General features: G+C 40.2%; 1 protein-coding gene across 1 annotated transcript in view; it reads right to left on the bottom strand.

The window, feature by feature from the left end:
- Positions 1-2619: 2619 nt before the first annotated feature.
- LOC124253848 (splicing factor 3B subunit 1-like) overlaps positions 2620-17360 on the bottom strand; it is a 28959-nt gene continuing 14218 nt past the window's right edge. The window contains 16 exon segments of the mRNA XM_046687699.1: positions 2620-4457; positions 4916-5132; positions 6823-7095; positions 7626-7648; positions 7650-7991; positions 8774-8956; positions 10303-10524; positions 10932-11057; positions 11636-11782; positions 12156-12301; positions 12674-12944; positions 13287-13553; positions 13967-14068; positions 15047-15059; positions 15061-15241; positions 16166-16618. Coding sequence (XP_046543655.1) covers positions 4299-4457; positions 4916-5132; positions 6823-7095; positions 7626-7648; positions 7650-7991; positions 8774-8956; positions 10303-10524; positions 10932-11057; positions 11636-11782; positions 12156-12301; positions 12674-12944; positions 13287-13553; positions 13967-14068; positions 15047-15059; positions 15061-15241; positions 16166-16618 — 3125 coding nt within the window. The 3' untranslated portion in view covers positions 2620-4298.

The following is a 17360-nucleotide window of genomic DNA, read 5'->3' as shown; positions in this document are numbered from 1 at the left end:
AGTTGCTTGTCCAGGCAATTTGGTTGTTTGGGGTTCTGGATTCAACAGAAACATTACTTTTGGCATCCTCTTTGGTCCTGTTATTAAACAGCCTATCAATTGTGTAAATTGACTGTGATGCGGCATCTGACCTTTGATCTAGGTGCCTTTGTGCCGTGTTTATGACTTTGGCAGTTTCAGTTTCAATACAACTGATTTCAGTTTCAGTTTGTTCTACTTTCTCAGTCTGTATATTTCTAAAAAAGCCCGTGAAAGCTTTACCATGACATACATTGCCTTGTTCTAAAGAGAATGTATTTTGTTTATGCCCTCCCGAACAGTTTTCCGATAAGGTAAACCCTCAGTCTCTATCAAATTATTTAATTTATTCTTTGCATTTGTAAATGCTGACTTAGCATTTGCTTTCTGTTGCTTGAGTGTCAAAATGTGCTCTATCAAGGACCATTCTTTATCTACTACATTTGACTCCTGTTCAGAGACCTCAGTCCCTTTTCAAGTAGAAGCCATACTCTTTTAGAATGATAACAGACACAATGTTGCATTTACACTTACCTTGCACTGGCCAAGCATCTGATACACTATAAAAGATACGAAGAAACTAATGAAATAACCACGCTCTGCTACCATTGATAATAAGGGAAAGCCAAAATGTTATCTTAGTTTCACACTATATCTAAACAAATAAGGTCTTACTCTGACAAGCTCAAATATCTAACTGACCCTCTCGGGCAGTCACGTGTCACGGAAACTCTCTGGTGCGTTTAGGCGCGCAAAACCTCCTGAACACTAAACACGGAAAATCAAAGCAAAATGATGATAATTACTTAAGTAACTTTTTTATATTTTGGGGACAAATGTTATGAAACTTTTTTTCCAGAGTTGGTCTGATGTTTTCATTACGGTCTGCGTTGAAATGGATATTTGATTATGTACTCATCAATTTGGAGTTAGATTGTGATTCATCGGTATCATTCTGACCCAAACAGACTATAGGTCTTAACAAAATTTAGGAGTAACGCTCAATGTTCAAATGATCCATCGTATATTACAATGTAGATATGAATAAAGTCACAGAAAGCAAGGATTATCTGAACAAGGCGTCATCATCTCGCCCGAATATATTCATATTGGAGTAACATTAAATTCGATGTGAAGAAATACCGACAGCACACATTCCCTGGACATATATGGTGTATAACTTAAACAAGGATGTGCAAAAGTGATTCTCTCCTGGAGACAATGAGTTAATACATCACAAACATGAATGCTGCGCACAGTCCATACTTGAAAGACGGGCCACCAAGAGCATTCGTCAGAGAGAGTTGATGATCGTACCTCACGACACAGTCCCTTATAGATCATCCACTGCTGAATAATTATCATGTATCTCCTTTCTGACATGCACATCAAACAGTAGTATATACAGTGGGGGTACGGGATTAGGTCCTCCCCAAGACCCCCACTGTATATACTACTATTGTAAACAAGCTAGGAAGTGTAGGAAGAAGTCAGAGAAATACTTTCGCCGACAGCCTACTGTTAACAATTTAAATAATCTAAAAATAAATAATGCCAAGTGAGTGAATGAGTATGGTTTTACGCCGCTTTTAGCAATATCCCAGCAATATCACGGCGGGGAACACCAGAAATGAGCTTCACACAACATTGTACCCATGTGGGGAATCAAACCCGGGTCTTCAGCGTGACGAGCAAAAATAATGTCAAGACTCGACTTACTTTTAAACAAAGTAAATGTCAGTCTTGAAAGAACTTTTTATCAAAAATTAATTCCCGTACACCAATGAAGGTGTGGAACATGATAGAGAGAATCAAGGGCAAAGGTAGAAATTATATTGTTCATTATCTTAAAGATGGACACGGTCTTGTAACTCATAAAATTGACATTGCAAACATGTTGGGTGAAACTCCAATTATAATCCCAAGTTTCAGAAACATAAATATTATCAAGAAAAGCAAAAAATTAACTTTCATTCTGATAATGGTGAAGACTACAATGATGTATTTTCACTACATGAGCTAAATACTGCCTTAGTGCAAACTCATGATACTGCAACAGGCGCTGATAATATCCATTGCCAGCTCCCGAAACATTTACCCAATGCATGTCTTGAAACAATTCTGAACAGGTATATATTATCATACCGCTTATACCTGAAATACTACCAATGTGACCTTACATTTTTACTCACTTTGACGTCATAATTAGATTGTTTGTCAACTGATTTATGTGTACCTTCTCAACACGGCTGTTAGAGCAACTGGAAAGTTGGGTACATGTTCTATCTGTCCCCACCATGGTTGCTGACAATTCTGACAAATTATTGTACATGCATTTTCTGGGCAGGTGATACAATGGTGATGTTCCGAAGGAGAGTCTCATTCCTGATATTCTGCGATTCCATACTGTGGCATTATGTTGATATAAATTTCCTTGATTAACATTCCTTACAAGCATGTTTCCATACACCACAGACATCTTCTGGTGTTCTCACTAGGCATGGAAGATGCAATTTTCCTTGAGGACAATCTATCCACTAGACCATGGAAGGAAGCATTTCACACATACACACATACACACATAAACACAAACAAAAAAAAAAAGATTTGTACAGATTTATTTCTATTTACATGAAATTTTACAGACAAAACATGACCAAAGATTGACACGCAGAGAGCTCAGGTGAAACGTCAACACAATTGACACGCCACAATTGAGATTGTTATTCACTTTTAAGGATGAAATGAAATTGTCACATGATGAACATACATGACTTAGTATCTTACAGTGAACAAATGAAGTGTGTTAACAATGATTGGAAATATCAGCCTAGAAACATGGAGATGAAAGGTATCCTTTTGAGTGTGATACTAACCACTATGGGTGTTCAAGAATCCACAAGATCTATGAATGTACAACATGCATCAGTTCTATAAGAGGGCATTTATAGCAGATGACAAATATCTGTGAAGTATCTTCACAAAGACCAACACCTAAATCCCTATGAATGCAATAACATAACCATACACTACCAAGTGTTTTCCTAACCATTTTACAATGTCTTAAGGAGATATACATATGTTACAAATGAAATTTCAAAGATTTAAATTCTTAAAACCTGAACATCTCAAAACCAGTATCAACATTGTAAATTCATATAGATATCGTTAAGTTTCCATTGCACTCTTTCTATCCATACACAAATAGATATGACAATTGACATCAGACTGGAATACTGTGATGTCACAAAGGGAATATGATGTTTCCAAGATGACTGAGTTTGCTTTGTTTCCAGAAAGCAAAAAAACGTAAGAAACCAGAGTCTTCCTGAAGGTATGGTCAGACTCACTATACAATTGTTGCTGTAGTGTTTCCACACCTGGCTTAACAGTATCTAAGCAGGAATAGTCGGGATGATTTGCAGTACTTGAATCTAATTAAGAACCAATCAAATTCCAGCACACATTCTCACTTACAGAAATGTGTGTCATTTGGAGCCTACCAGTGTTTAAGGGTCATGTGTACATCCACTGCCAAAATATAGCAGAGAAGAAGGAATCGCATACATGAGTTAAACAAAAACAATACTGACACTGTGAGCCATATGCATGTCTCAACAGTGAAATGTGTGACAGTAACTTCCCTCTGTCTCAGTAGTAAAGTGTGTGACAGCGATTTCCCATTATGTCTCAATAGTAAAGTGTGTGAGAGTAACTTCCCTGTCTCAATAGTAAAGTGTGTGAGAGTTATTTCCCTTTATGTCTCAACAATGAAATGTGTGAGTAACTTCCCTCTGTCTTAATAGTAAAGTATATGAGAGTAACTTCCCTTTATGTCTCAATAGCAAAGTGTGAATCGTGAGTGTCAGTTATTAACAAGTGGGTCTTACTTAAATACCCACCTTGCTTTTCATTTTCTCACAGACATCCTCAGAGGTATATAAATTAATTGCTTCATATGAATAATGCTTTCAAAATCCATTGTTGGAAGAGAACCAAAATGTTCACTGAAAATGACTATCAGATATTGAATCACAATTCTTTTCATTGGGTTGTGTTTAACAATAAGATAGCCACATATCACTCCCAATTCAAGAAATAAGTTAACTTTTTAACAAATAGCTTAATCCATCTAACAAGATCCCTAAACAGTGAACTCATCCAAGTCATGCAAGAGTACCAAAATTATTTTTAATGACTTTGATACAAAAATCAGTCACTGTGAGCTCTCTAGAGTCCAGCACTTTCACACAACACTGACTGTCCAGAGTTAGTGTACTCTATAAGATGTAGTCCAGTTCGTATCGGATGTACTGGTTCTTGGCATCGTTGGGGATTCTGGGATAGGCCGGAATCATTCCATCTTGTGCCCCGATATACACTGTGTTGTACACCTTCCAGTAGACGTCCCGAACCTTCCGAGCAGGATGGAACAGGCCCTGAAACATCAATAGACGGTCAGTCGTCATCGAAGTTGTCTCAATCAGTGTTTCAGAAGAAAGACAGAATCGCCATTTTGTTCTGGGTCCGATAGGACCAATTCTACGAAGTCGTATCAGCACTATGACAAATATGCTTCTGTTAAAGTAGGGGAACACCACCCTTATTGATGTTGGATGAAACCCAATGTGTTGGAGCAAATTCATCACAACCAGCTGATCCTGGCAAGCCTAGGAAACATAACTCTGCAGAGCAAACCTCAGATGACTGGGTGAGTGAGTGAAATTTTACGACACTTTTTGCAATACTCAAGCATATCATGGCAGGGGTTAAACCAGAAATGGGCTTCACACATTACACCCATGAGTGAAATCAAACCTGGGTCTTTGGGGTGACGAGCAAACAATTTAAACACTGCTGGAACTTGTTAACACTCGTAGAAGAAATGAATACAAACCTGCATGGCATATTGAAGTATTTTGGACGGCCCAATGGCCACCCTGAGCCCTTCCACTGCCCCCATGAAAGCCTGCACGACATGAGGGGAGGTTTCAAAGATATTGGGCCAGACATAGTTGAGGAGATGTGTGAGTGCATCCTCGCATCCAAAGCCGTAAACACCAAGAGCCATGTGCTGGATTGCTGCCATGGATGTCTGCCTGTGTACCAAATCTCTGCAAACCAGGACGACAGGTAACAATGTACACAAAAGTAAACAGTAAATTGTTATGATCACAGGTGTAATAACCACCCAAACTAGATTTGGGTGAATTTGTAATTCACACCTACAATGATAGGATTCTCATGCACCTAAAGCGAATTTGGTGCTTTAGATGATTGGGTTTACCTTACCACCAACAGGTAACTATAAGATCAATCGTAATCCACTTACTAATTAGTGTTGGGAATTGGTAAAATCTCACAACTGATGATTAGTTCAATACCAATAAGCATTGAACAAAATAGGTTCATGTCATCTTTTAGATTTTCCTCTTCAGCTTGTTATTGCAGATAAGTATAAAGAAAATACATTTGGTTCTCTCTTTTGTTGCATTTAGAAACTGCGCAAATTGCATTTGCAAATTTCACATCCAATGTAAAATGATGCAACTTGCTTCTTTAAAGTGATGACTAATATATCATGAACATAAACTACCCAGAGTTTTCAAGAAATGTTCAGTCATGACTTATCAGTAAGTGAAGTGTGTTTTCAAAGAATTAAACATGTTTTCAAGTCCTGACAAGGTCCTAGATATGTTCCATCATCAAGTATTTCAAAATCTATTACAGTGGTTCAAAAATCGTTTGTGTTCCATTATGAGAAAATATAATCGACTGCTTGGTCATTTGGCCACTGCGACCAGTCTTCGATTATTTCAATTAATCGGAACACCACTAATACTAACCACACAATACACACAATTAACTCAATAATTTGACCACCCAATTCACTCATGTCTCATTACAACAGAATACAGCATGTTTACAGCAGCATTCAAAATTCCAGCATTTTTCCCTGACAAACATGGAGGTGACACAGCATAGATGTAGTCCTTCCCAATTTGTTATAACCAGGCACAAGGAGACTAACAGTGTTCAACACTCCAATAAAACAATGGAAACTACCTGTCCATGAGAGCATCTTCAAACAGAGGTGACACAGCATAGATGTAGTCCTTCCCCATTTGTTATAACCAGGCACAAGGAGACTAACAGTGTTCAACACTCCAATAAAACAATGGAAACTACCTGTCCATGAGAGCATCTTCAAACAGAGGTGACACAGCATAGATGTAGTCCTTCCCCATTTGTTATAACCAGGCACAAGGAGACTAACAGTGTTCAACACTCCAATAAAACAATGGAAACTACCTGTCCATGAGAGCATCTTCAAACAGAGGTGACACAGCATAGATGTAGTCCTTCCCAATTTGTTATAACCAGGCACAAGGAGACTAACAGTGTTCAACACTCCAATAAAACAATGGAAACTACCTGTCCATGAGAGCATCTTCAAACAGAGGTGACACAGCATAGATGTAGTCCTTTCCCATTTGTTATAACCAGGCACAAGGAGACTAACAGTGTTCAACACTCCAATAAAACAATGGAAACTACCTGTCCATGAGAGCATCTTCAAACAGAGGTGACACAGCATAGATGTAGTCCTTCCCAATTTGTTATAACCAGGCACAAGGAGACTAACAGTGTTCAACACTCAAATAAAACAATGGAAACTACCTGTCCATGAGAGCATCTTCAAACAGAGGTGACACAGCATAGATGTAGTCCTTCCCAATTTGTTATAACCAGGCACAAGGAGACTAACAGTGTTCAACACTCCAATAAAACAATGGAAACTACCTGTCCATGAGAGCATCTTCAAACAGAGGTGATACAGCATAGATGTAGTCCTTCCCCATTTCTCCAATGTATTCAAACATGAAGGACAGAGACTTGAGTACACCGTTCTGGACGTTCAACTCGGGCACACGGTATTCATTCATCAGGGCCGGCAGCACAGTGAAGGGGGAACATGTCTCGGCAACAATGGCGATGGCAACTGTCGTACAGACTCTGTTTTGTCTCTCCTGCACCTTCAAGTTGTTCAGGAGGGTCGCCAACACATCATGTGGGCTGCAGAAAAATAGATTAAGTAAGAAAAGAGACTAAAATGGCAGAAAATGACTGCAGTGCTTTCATCTATCATCTATCTTTGCTTCCAGATTGTTGGTGTGATTCATGCTGCTGTCAGCAATATTCTGCAATATCACATCAGCCTGTAACCCAAGTGTGTGGGTGAGTATGGTTTTAAGCCGCTTTTAGCAATATTCCAGCAATATCACAACAACGACAAGGGACACTAGAAAATGGGCTTGACACATTGTGCCCATGTGGGGAATCAAACCAGGGTCTTCCGCATGACGAGTGAACAATTTAACCACTAGGTTACCCCACCACCCCCTCCTGTACCCAAGTCTGGGTGGGTCAGGACAAAATAGCCTCATGGATGCAATAACGAGTGTCATCAAGAATTCTGTAGAAATGCAACATCAACCATAATCATAAACATATTTCTTCCTTGATGTATGTCTGTAGCCATATGGCACGATATGGTCCAATATAAAATATTTATTCCCTGACTTCACGGAGATGCCATCTCTTACCCAATAGCCTTGGCAATGTAGCCCGAAGGTGTTCACAGTGGCTCTCCTGATGGCCTTCTTGTGAGCCTTGAGTAACTCCAACAGCTCAAAGCAGATTCTCATCCATTCCCTAGCCGAGACAAACTCTGCTCCACGGTCAGCAATACGTCCAACCAGATCAATACAGTTCTCCTGTACCTTCTCATGTCTGTTCTTGAGGATTGGCGTGAGCCTAGGCAAGAGATCCTTGATCGGAGGCGTCATCTTGGTCATACCGATGACATTGACAATGCCCTTGAGAGCTCCCAGGATTGAGCCTAGAACCTCAGGGTATTCTTCTCCCAAGTATTCGTACAACACCACACCCAAATGCCCCATCAGTTTCTCCTGTTAGTGAAAGAGATGAATACCAAAAGTGTTTCATAATCCACAAAGACATAGGACATGAGTACAGAAACAGTACATAAAGTAGCATTTATATTTTGTTACTCTGTGTGTTACACACACACCCTTGTCATATCCCTAAAGATTTAAGGGCTCCATAAACTCAAAATTTACAGATACATAGCTATGTTTGAACATTACAGAAGAATTAACATTACATTGATAGCCATAAAAAGTCAAATCCTTATGAAGTAACAATTAACAATTTGATCATAAATGTCTTCATTATCATTTTCAAGTAGGTGAAACGGGTTTTGGCATGAGTTTTATACTGCTGGCATTATGAGATAACATGCCATTGTTTAATAAGAATAGTCTACTGTCTCCAAGACAACCAGTCACCATTGTCTTATCACTAGAACGTCAATCACCAGACAGGGTAACAACAAGTACAATCTTCTAAGATCTTCGTTGTCCATGTAGCAGCCAGTGATTCGATCCCATACCTTCCGTGCTTCACGCAAACAATCCATACACTAGACCAATGAGACTGTCTAATTTTCACTATCAAGTTCTTCCATAAGCAATGGTCCAAAACATATGAACTATTTCCAAAGCAGTAAACATAACACTCATGAAATTGGTGTAACAGTAAAACTTATATCAGCCAGACCATAGAGGCTGTCTATTTCTCACTATCCTGTTCTTCCAATAGAAACAGTTCATAACGTGTGAGCAATTCCAATAGTAAACACAAAACATATGAAATAGTTTCATAAACTCACCTCCTGACAAGTCTTCATAACAATGGCTATCCGGGAGATGAGATCAGCTGCCTGCTGTCGAACTTTCGCTGACTTATTGTTGAGACGCCAGAGAATAGTACCACAGATCTGGGGCAGATAGGGCTTCACCCGCTTGCCGAGTGCATTGACCACTGTGCCAAAACCATTCAACATAACCACGTCCTGAAAGTGAAATTAAATCGAAAAATATAGTGGATTTTCTGCTTTATCAGATATCATGTGAGAAAGGACCCACTAAGAGACTAAATTCAAATTCATACTGAAGAGTCATCATACCACAAAGTCAACAGTCACACCACTAAGTCATAAAACAAGTCAACAGTCACACCGCTAAGTCATAAAAAAGTCAACAGTCACACCAAAACAAGTCAACAGTCACACCACTAAGTCATAAAACAACTCAACAGTCACACCACGAAGTCATAAAACAAGTCAACAGTCACACCAAAACAAGTCAACAGCTTAAGTCATAAAACAAGTCAACAGTCACACCCCTAAGTCATAAAACAAGTCAACAGTCACACCAAAGTCATAAAACAAGTCAACAGTCACACTGCTAAGTCATAGAACAAGTCAACAGTAACACCACTAAGTCATAAAACAAGTCAACAGTCACACCGCTTAGTCATAAAACAAGTCAACAGTCACACCAAAACAAGTCAACAGTCACACCACTAAGTCATAAAACAAGTCAACAGTCACACCACTAAGTCATAAAGCAAGTCAACAGTCACACCACTACGTCACCACTACGTCAACGGTCAAAACATCCAGTCAACAGTCATCAACTATGTCAAACCGACATCCAGTCAACAGTCATACCACTATGTCAACGGACAAAACATCCAGTCAACAGTCATACCACTATGTCAACGGTCAAAACATCCAGTCAACAGTCATACCACTATGTCAACAGTCAAAACATCCAGTCAACAGTCATACCACTATGTCAACGGACAAAACATCCAGTCAACAGTCATACCACTATGTCAACGGTCAAAACATCCAGTCAACAGTCATACCACTATGTCAACGGACAAAACATCCAGTCAACAGTCATACCACTATGTCAACGGACAAAACATCCAGTCAACAGTCATACCACTATGTCAACGGGACAAAACATCCAGTCAACAGTCATACCACTATGTCAACGGACAAAACATCCAGTCAACAGTCATACCACTATGTCAACGGACAAAACATCCAGTCAACAGTCATACCACTATGTCAACGGACAAAACATCCAGTCAACAGTCATACCACTATGTCAACGGTCAAAACATCCAGTCAACAGTCATACCACCAAGTCATAAAACATTTCGACAGTCACACCACAACATCAACAGTCAAACATTCAGTCAACAGTCATACCACTGAGGTAACACTCAGAGCAGCAAGCCAACAGTCACACGACTAAACAGTCAAAGTCCAATGCCACATCACCAAGTCTGTCATAGCACTAAGTCAACAATCAAACATCATCAATCCCTACGAATCCAACATACCTCAGTGGTCTGTTCCTGGAAGGAGTACAGGATACCGTCAATCAGCTGTTCTTCCAGCCGTGAATCTATGTCGGCAGCTCCGAGATTCGACATGATCTTCTCGATGGTCTCCATGACCATCTTACGGTACTGCTCAGCCTCGTCCTTCAGATCATCAACGACTCGGCCAACAATCTCTGCTGCCCCAACCTTGTTGGCAATCTCAACGGTTGTGTCCACCAGCTGGAATACAGTGAAAGACGTTATGCCAGGTCAAAGTACAGGTTCACAAACACAGCATGGTAACGTATTTACATCTCTAAAGGAAGGAACGAGTTTGGTTTTAACATGTTGAAACTGAAACAGTTTTCCACTTCTAGTACAGCCTGTAAGCTTGATGTGAGACAATAGCCCCAAATAGTGGATGTCTCAAACTTTACCACCCATGACTCCACCAGCACAGCAGAGCTCCTAGTGATGTAAATCTGACCCGTAATATGGAACAAGCTAGCACAGCCTGTCAGGTTGATGTTGGACCAGAGCCGAAAGTGGTGCAAGACTGCATGGAGTAATGAGGTGCACTTCAGGACAGGAAAGCAGCAATGCCTTGACATGGAACATAATGAAAGTTGTAACATTTTTTAATATACCTGTCTGTAGTTCCTCCTATCAAGAGCCATTCTCTGATTCCAGAAGTGTTTGAAGAAAGCAGGTAGAATCTCATCTTTGATGTACTGGGGTTCAACACCATCGGTCGCACAGCACTGTTTCACAACCTAAACACAAAACAACCATACCAAACTGCTTGTTGAAATGAGTGGTTAATGAGACCATTACACTTTGAAGAGAATTTCTATTTTATTACTTGCCCGTGGAAGATGCTACAGCGGAATATTTTTACGGCAATATTATACTAGTGTCACATCACTAGAGGTATGACATCATAATGGTTTAGAGCTATGACGTCATAATGCTAATTTCTCTGTCACAATGATATTAGATCTTGCTTGGCTTGGAGTCATCACACTGTAGGCAGTTTCTATCAAGTTATGCTGGAGAGTCATACACAGAATACTAAACTCGCTTCCGTGAAATACCACTGATTTCGCTCGTTTGATACCAAATCATTAACTCGTTTAGTATATATAAAAATGGTACTACAAGGAAGATCGTTTAGTATCCTCTATATATGACACTATGTCAGCTATGGAAGGAAAGCTTCAACTGATGCAGGCAGTAAGCTCTTTAAATCTTGCTTCTTATATAATACATACGTCAATTCACAACATGCATCTTGTATCATGACGCAAAGTCAAATTCCAGAAACTTTACAAAAGCTATAATTAGCACTCACCTTAAGTACAATCTTTTTCATTTCTTCATCAGGAGACTGGAACTCTCGGATGAGGATCAACATCACTTCCCTGGTGTAGTAGTTGGCGTACTCAGCGTCCATGAGGGGGATCAGGTAGCCAATAGCCTTCAGGAAGGCTGCTAGACCCTGCAAATACCAATTCAGCTCACATTAAAAGAATACTACGTCATCAATCATACAATATTCTGGACTTGGAAATTTATTTTTAAAAGGAAGGGAAGTAAAATTCGGGGGGCACTTGGCTTATGATCTGCGTGTGTGTGTTCAAGTCAGCATGTACTATCACATTACTTTAATGTGGTAGCTCATTGAGTGAGTTTTGTTTTACGTCGCTTTTAGCAGTTTCAAAAACATTCAACAACAATCAGCACAAGATACTCTGTCTCGGATGACTAGCAGGATGCTCCTTAGCATTAGGTCCCTTTCCTCTAAAGACACGGTTGACTATGGTACATCAAACTATACAATTTGGATCTCCAAGAAAACGGGCAGAACATACCTTTCCTCTGTGTTGACGAATACCCTTCCAGAGAGGTTTGAGGACACTGTCAAAAGATTCAATCCCATATGGTGTGGCAGCTTCAGCCAAAGCAGCCAAAGCCAGGGCAGTGATGGTTCGCACCTTCTGCTGCTCATCGACCAAGCCTGGAAATAAACAGACATATATGAATTAGTGGGAGAAAATGACAGTTTCAGATTTTGAAAATTTGTTTGAATGACTAGGAAATTTAAGACATATATATTGATAGTCTGAATAACAACCGTATTTTACACAAAAAAATATCCAAGAAACTGTTTTAGCTGCCATAGCTGGACAAGAGAATTCAACCCTGCACATGGTTGTGGCTGCCTATCCCAGTGAGGAGCTGTGACTGAGGGCAACAACAGAACAAAGAACTCATTCTATAGATAGCACTGATCTTCAAGGTCACAATACACTTCAAGAAGGAATTATCTCCCTTGGACCTGGTTTAATAACAAATAATGGGGTCATTTTCCTCACAATAAAACTCTTACCATGTTCGATAATCTCCACCAAGTTCTTGAGATGGGGAAGTATGGCACAGCCCATGAGGATGGCTATCTGCTGTACAATCTTGATACCAGTATGTCTGGCTTGCCAGGACTTCTTACTCTTGCACACAGCCTTCAGGAAAGGCAGCAGAGACGGGATGCCGAGAGCAGACGCCACAACAGCAAAGGCTCGAGCAGTGGTATTACGGACATACTCGTCCATGTTGTCGATGTCAGGTCTCATCGTGGAGATCATGGTGGCCAGACCAGCAGCCTAGGATGAAGAATAAGATCATTTCAATAGAGTGAGTGAGTTAGTTTAGTTGTGCACTGTTTTTAGCATCCCCACAATATCACAGCTTGTGGCAAGCTTGCGATAATAGGTTCCCAAACTCTAAAATTCCATTGGGGACTGTTATGCTGTCAAAAACATAACCTTACATATACTGAACAGCAAAAGAAATTCAACTCTGCTTTTTTGTCAAGTTTTTAAATAGAAAACATAAAAATGAATGCTTACTTTTATGAGATTTCATTTTTTTTAAAGTTGCGTTTCTATTGCTGTTCAGTATATTTTATGGAGATCTAATTGTAGACTTACAATTTACAGACTTACCTTAGCCAAATTTGAGATAATTTCTCTCCCTTCAACACGAGCGTAGTAGTCCTCATCAATAAGAAGAGGCTCAATGACCACAAGGATCTTGTGTACGTAGGGTCGGACCAGATCGTCCAGTTTGTACAGGATTCGGTCAATGACCTTCACCAGCAAATGACGTTCCTGGTCTTCCAAGGTCGGAGACATCAACAGTGGTAGGATTTGATTGAACAGAGGACCGGCACCAAACTCACGGGCCTTGTCTGTGATCTGACGCAGAGCAGCCTAGAAGGAAAGGAATACAATAAGAATGTGTTGCAACGATTTCAAATAGGAAAGCATGAAGCAATATAAGTATTACGATTAAGGACTTGAGGGAATGCCATGTACAATATTCCAGTTATACCAAGCAAGCCTGAAGTACGCCTTGGTCATCACTCAAACCTTAGGTACATAATCCTGGCTGTTAACAAAAGAGACACTTTTTTTCCACAAATGATAATGTAATTTTCTGACTAAAATTGATATTTTATACTTATCCTGACTCATGCTTATTGCTTACCTCATGAGTCAGGATAAGGAAAAATATATAGATATCATTTACACAGGGATGTCACTGTCTTCTTGTTTTTATAGAACAAGCATTATCCTCACAAAAAACATTTGTGCTCTGATTTACCATAATGCCAACAACATACCTTTCTCATTGGAGGCGTGCCATTCTTTATTTTGAGGAGCAGCTTCATGATCTTTCTTTCCTTCTGTTCTTCCGGCGTCAGCGACTCTTCATCTACATCCACCTATAACATAACAAGAAGACAAAGTCATCAATATCCCCCGTAATGGCAAAATATTCTTCATGAATATGTCTACGAGTCAAACGTTTTTGTATGTATATAGCATAGTGGAAGGAGAGTACTGAAAGGTTTCAAAGTTCCAGAAAGGAGCACTACCACCAAATTCAGTTGAAGCCAAAATTGTTGCTATGGAAACACAAAAAACCCATTTTATTCAGAAATCCAAAACTTCCAAAAGGCACCAGTAGACCACCAGATCTATCTATGTGCCAAGTTTGGTGAAGAAACATTGAATGGTTTTAGAGTTCTGCTCCAGAAAAGAGTACTACCACCAATTTCAATTTCAGTCTAAGTCCAAATTGTTGCCATGGAAACGCAAAAAATATTTTATTCAAAAAACCAAAACTACCAAAAGGCACCAGTAGACCACCAGATCTATCTGTGTGCCAAGTTTGGTGAAGATATTTTGAACAGTTTTAAAGTTCTGCTCCGGAAAAGACAAATGTGCATGGATGCACTGACAGACAGACGGAGTCCATTTTAATACCCCCCACAAAACGCGTTGCGGGGGATAACAATGAGTGTTGTACTACAAACTAACAGCGAGGGCCCATCTGATTAGGAACCTCAATATGTCGTCTAGATCCACCTATAACATAACAATGAGCGTTACTTTTTTTTAAAGGAACAAGCTGACAGGCTTGGAATTTGCCATGGGCCACTTCTGATCAGTCTAAAATGTCTTGTTCCGCTATCAAACTCAAACTTCCCTCAGCCGCCATGCTGGTTTGAGAAAAAAGCAATCTCTGCCAGTGATTCTTGCAATAGTAAGCAACACAAAGTTAGTGCTCCATTCAAGGTGAACCACCATATATAACTTGCAAACAACTGCCTGTTACACTCTCACCGGTTGGTGCTCGCAAAAAACAACAACAGGAGGTACTGTACTGCACTATCCTCTCTCACTATAACAAATCTCACCAATAGCTTGTCGGTACTGCATGTCGCCTGGCTTCATCATAGGCAGATTGCCTTTGGGCTGCATGTCTACAATCTGTGTCTTAGTGTCCGGGTCTGCATCCGGAAGCCAGGGGTGCCAGCCATCGGGGGTGGGTGTGGCAATCAGCTTCCTGGCCGTGTTTCTGATTGGTATGTAACCTGCCGGGGATTCAGCACCTGGACAACACAAAGTCACTGAGTAACTAACAACATCACTTTGTTTGTACTGCCCAGCAGTATTCCAGCTACAAGAGGTCTGTCAAAGAATCAAGTCTGACTATCCACAGACTTACAATCTAAGCAGTTTTGATACAATCACAAGAACCAACCAAGACAACAAATCCGCCATTACTCTGCTCTTTAGCATGGATTGCTGAAAACTAATATCTACTGTGTCACATTGTTAAACAGACAACTCAAAGCAAATCACTGAATGATCAGGAAAACAAACATGAAGGTGAGTAATTTACACATATATAACTGCAAGATAAACGGATCTGATCACTGAAACATTGAGCTCAGATTTACCAATGAGTCACAGTGGTTGGCAAAATGGTTAAAATATTAACTTTCCTAAATTTCACTGCCCATATGTGAGGCTGAGCAGGAAAGCCTCCTCCTCCTTGCTCCTGAGATATTTTAAGTTACCTCAGTTATAGTTGTACCTATGGTAACTATAGTAACATGAAATGGGAATTGTTCTATTTCAATATGGATATTTTACAGAGTAGGGGCTGAATGAGCCAAAAATCCCAGATTCAGGAAGTAAATCCCAGCCAAAATGTCACCAAAGCAGGAAATGGCAGGTTGCTAGGATCAGTAAAGTAAAGATTTAAGTTCTGAAAGTGAGCTTTATGCTGTACTAAAAATATAAAGATAATCTTTTTAAATTATTCCCATCACTTCAAAAACAAGGTCAAAGTACCCATAATTAATTATGGTCTACAAGCACACCATTTTCACAGATCCAACCACAAATTAGTTCTTATGATAACAAACACTTAAAGAGATAACTCACTAACAATAACCATGAGATACAGACACTAATTCCAGTACTCTTCTCAGACACAAAAGCACATGATGGTGACCATCTATGACCACCTACCTTGTAGCCTGGTGGGAACATGGAGTCCAGTTCGTCATCTGACAGCGGCCGATTTCTTTCATCAATTTCCCGCTGCCATGTGTATGCCTGCAACTGTTCTGGAGTCATGGACATAAGATGACCAGGAGTTGGAGTGGCCATGGCCATGGCTTTCTGACCAGTGGGTGTGGCACCACTTGGAGTGAAGCCACCTGGTGTGTGACCGCCGGGCGTTTGTCCAGGAGTCATTCCTCCTGGTGTCATGGTGGGGGTGTGACCCCCAGGGGTCATGGTTGGGGTCATTCCTCCTGGGGTCATGTTAGGGGTCATACCACCAGGCGTGGCTCCAGGTGTCTCGTCCCATCTTGAACGGCGTTTGCTTGCTCCTGGCGTTGGTGTGGTCTCGATCAAGTCACCGCCTCTGTCTGTTCGAGGGGTTTCTGCCCAACCGCTGCCATGACCAGGGGTATCTAGAAAATAAAGATTCCATCATAAACAAACAGTGAGTGGGCAGCTATCAGCAATATTCCAGGGAACAGGGATCTGCACACTGTACACATGTATGGAATCAAACCCAGGTCCACAGCATGACAAGCAAACACATTAACCACTAAGCCACCCCTTCAACCTTACTTCATTGGATTCACAGCCAAATCAAATCACACTCAACAGAGAACACAGGACAATTTTTTGACAGAATGATCATTTGGCGTACATGTTTGCTGATGCACAATAACAGGCTCTCAACCAAGGGATTGAGTCTGACCAACCGATCACTGAGTCTCATCTTACAACAAGCATAGTTGTTCTTGGGGTCCTGTGGTCCTTCGGTTCAGTAATTTTTCCTTGAGATACCCCTTGATCTTTAACATGACTACAAATGCTTACTCCCTGTGCTTGATTAAAAAACTGACAAATATAATAAGACGATTTGGCAGAAAAAAATCAATAGAATTACAAAGTATGCAACATATTTTGACAATTATCATCACACAAATATTGAAAATTTTAATATAAATCGTATATTTATATACAGTCAGGCCGCGTTAATCCAAACACATCCTTTTTTCACCAAAAACGTTCAATAGTGAAACGTACGGACTACTGAAACGAACCATTATGTACACTACAGTAGGGTTACTTCCCTTTGACACACCGAGACAAGAACATATGAACGTATGTACATGTTTTGATGGGGCCAGTTGCGTTTCC

Source organism: Haliotis rubra, unplaced genomic scaffold, assembly GCF_003918875.1.
Source record: "Haliotis rubra isolate DU_JTF1 unplaced genomic scaffold, ASM391887v1 Scf556, whole genome shotgun sequence".
In the NCBI taxonomy this organism is placed as follows: domain Eukaryota; kingdom Metazoa; phylum Mollusca; class Gastropoda; order Lepetellida; family Haliotidae; genus Haliotis; species Haliotis rubra.
This window is presented reverse-complemented; position numbering and strand designations above follow the sequence as displayed.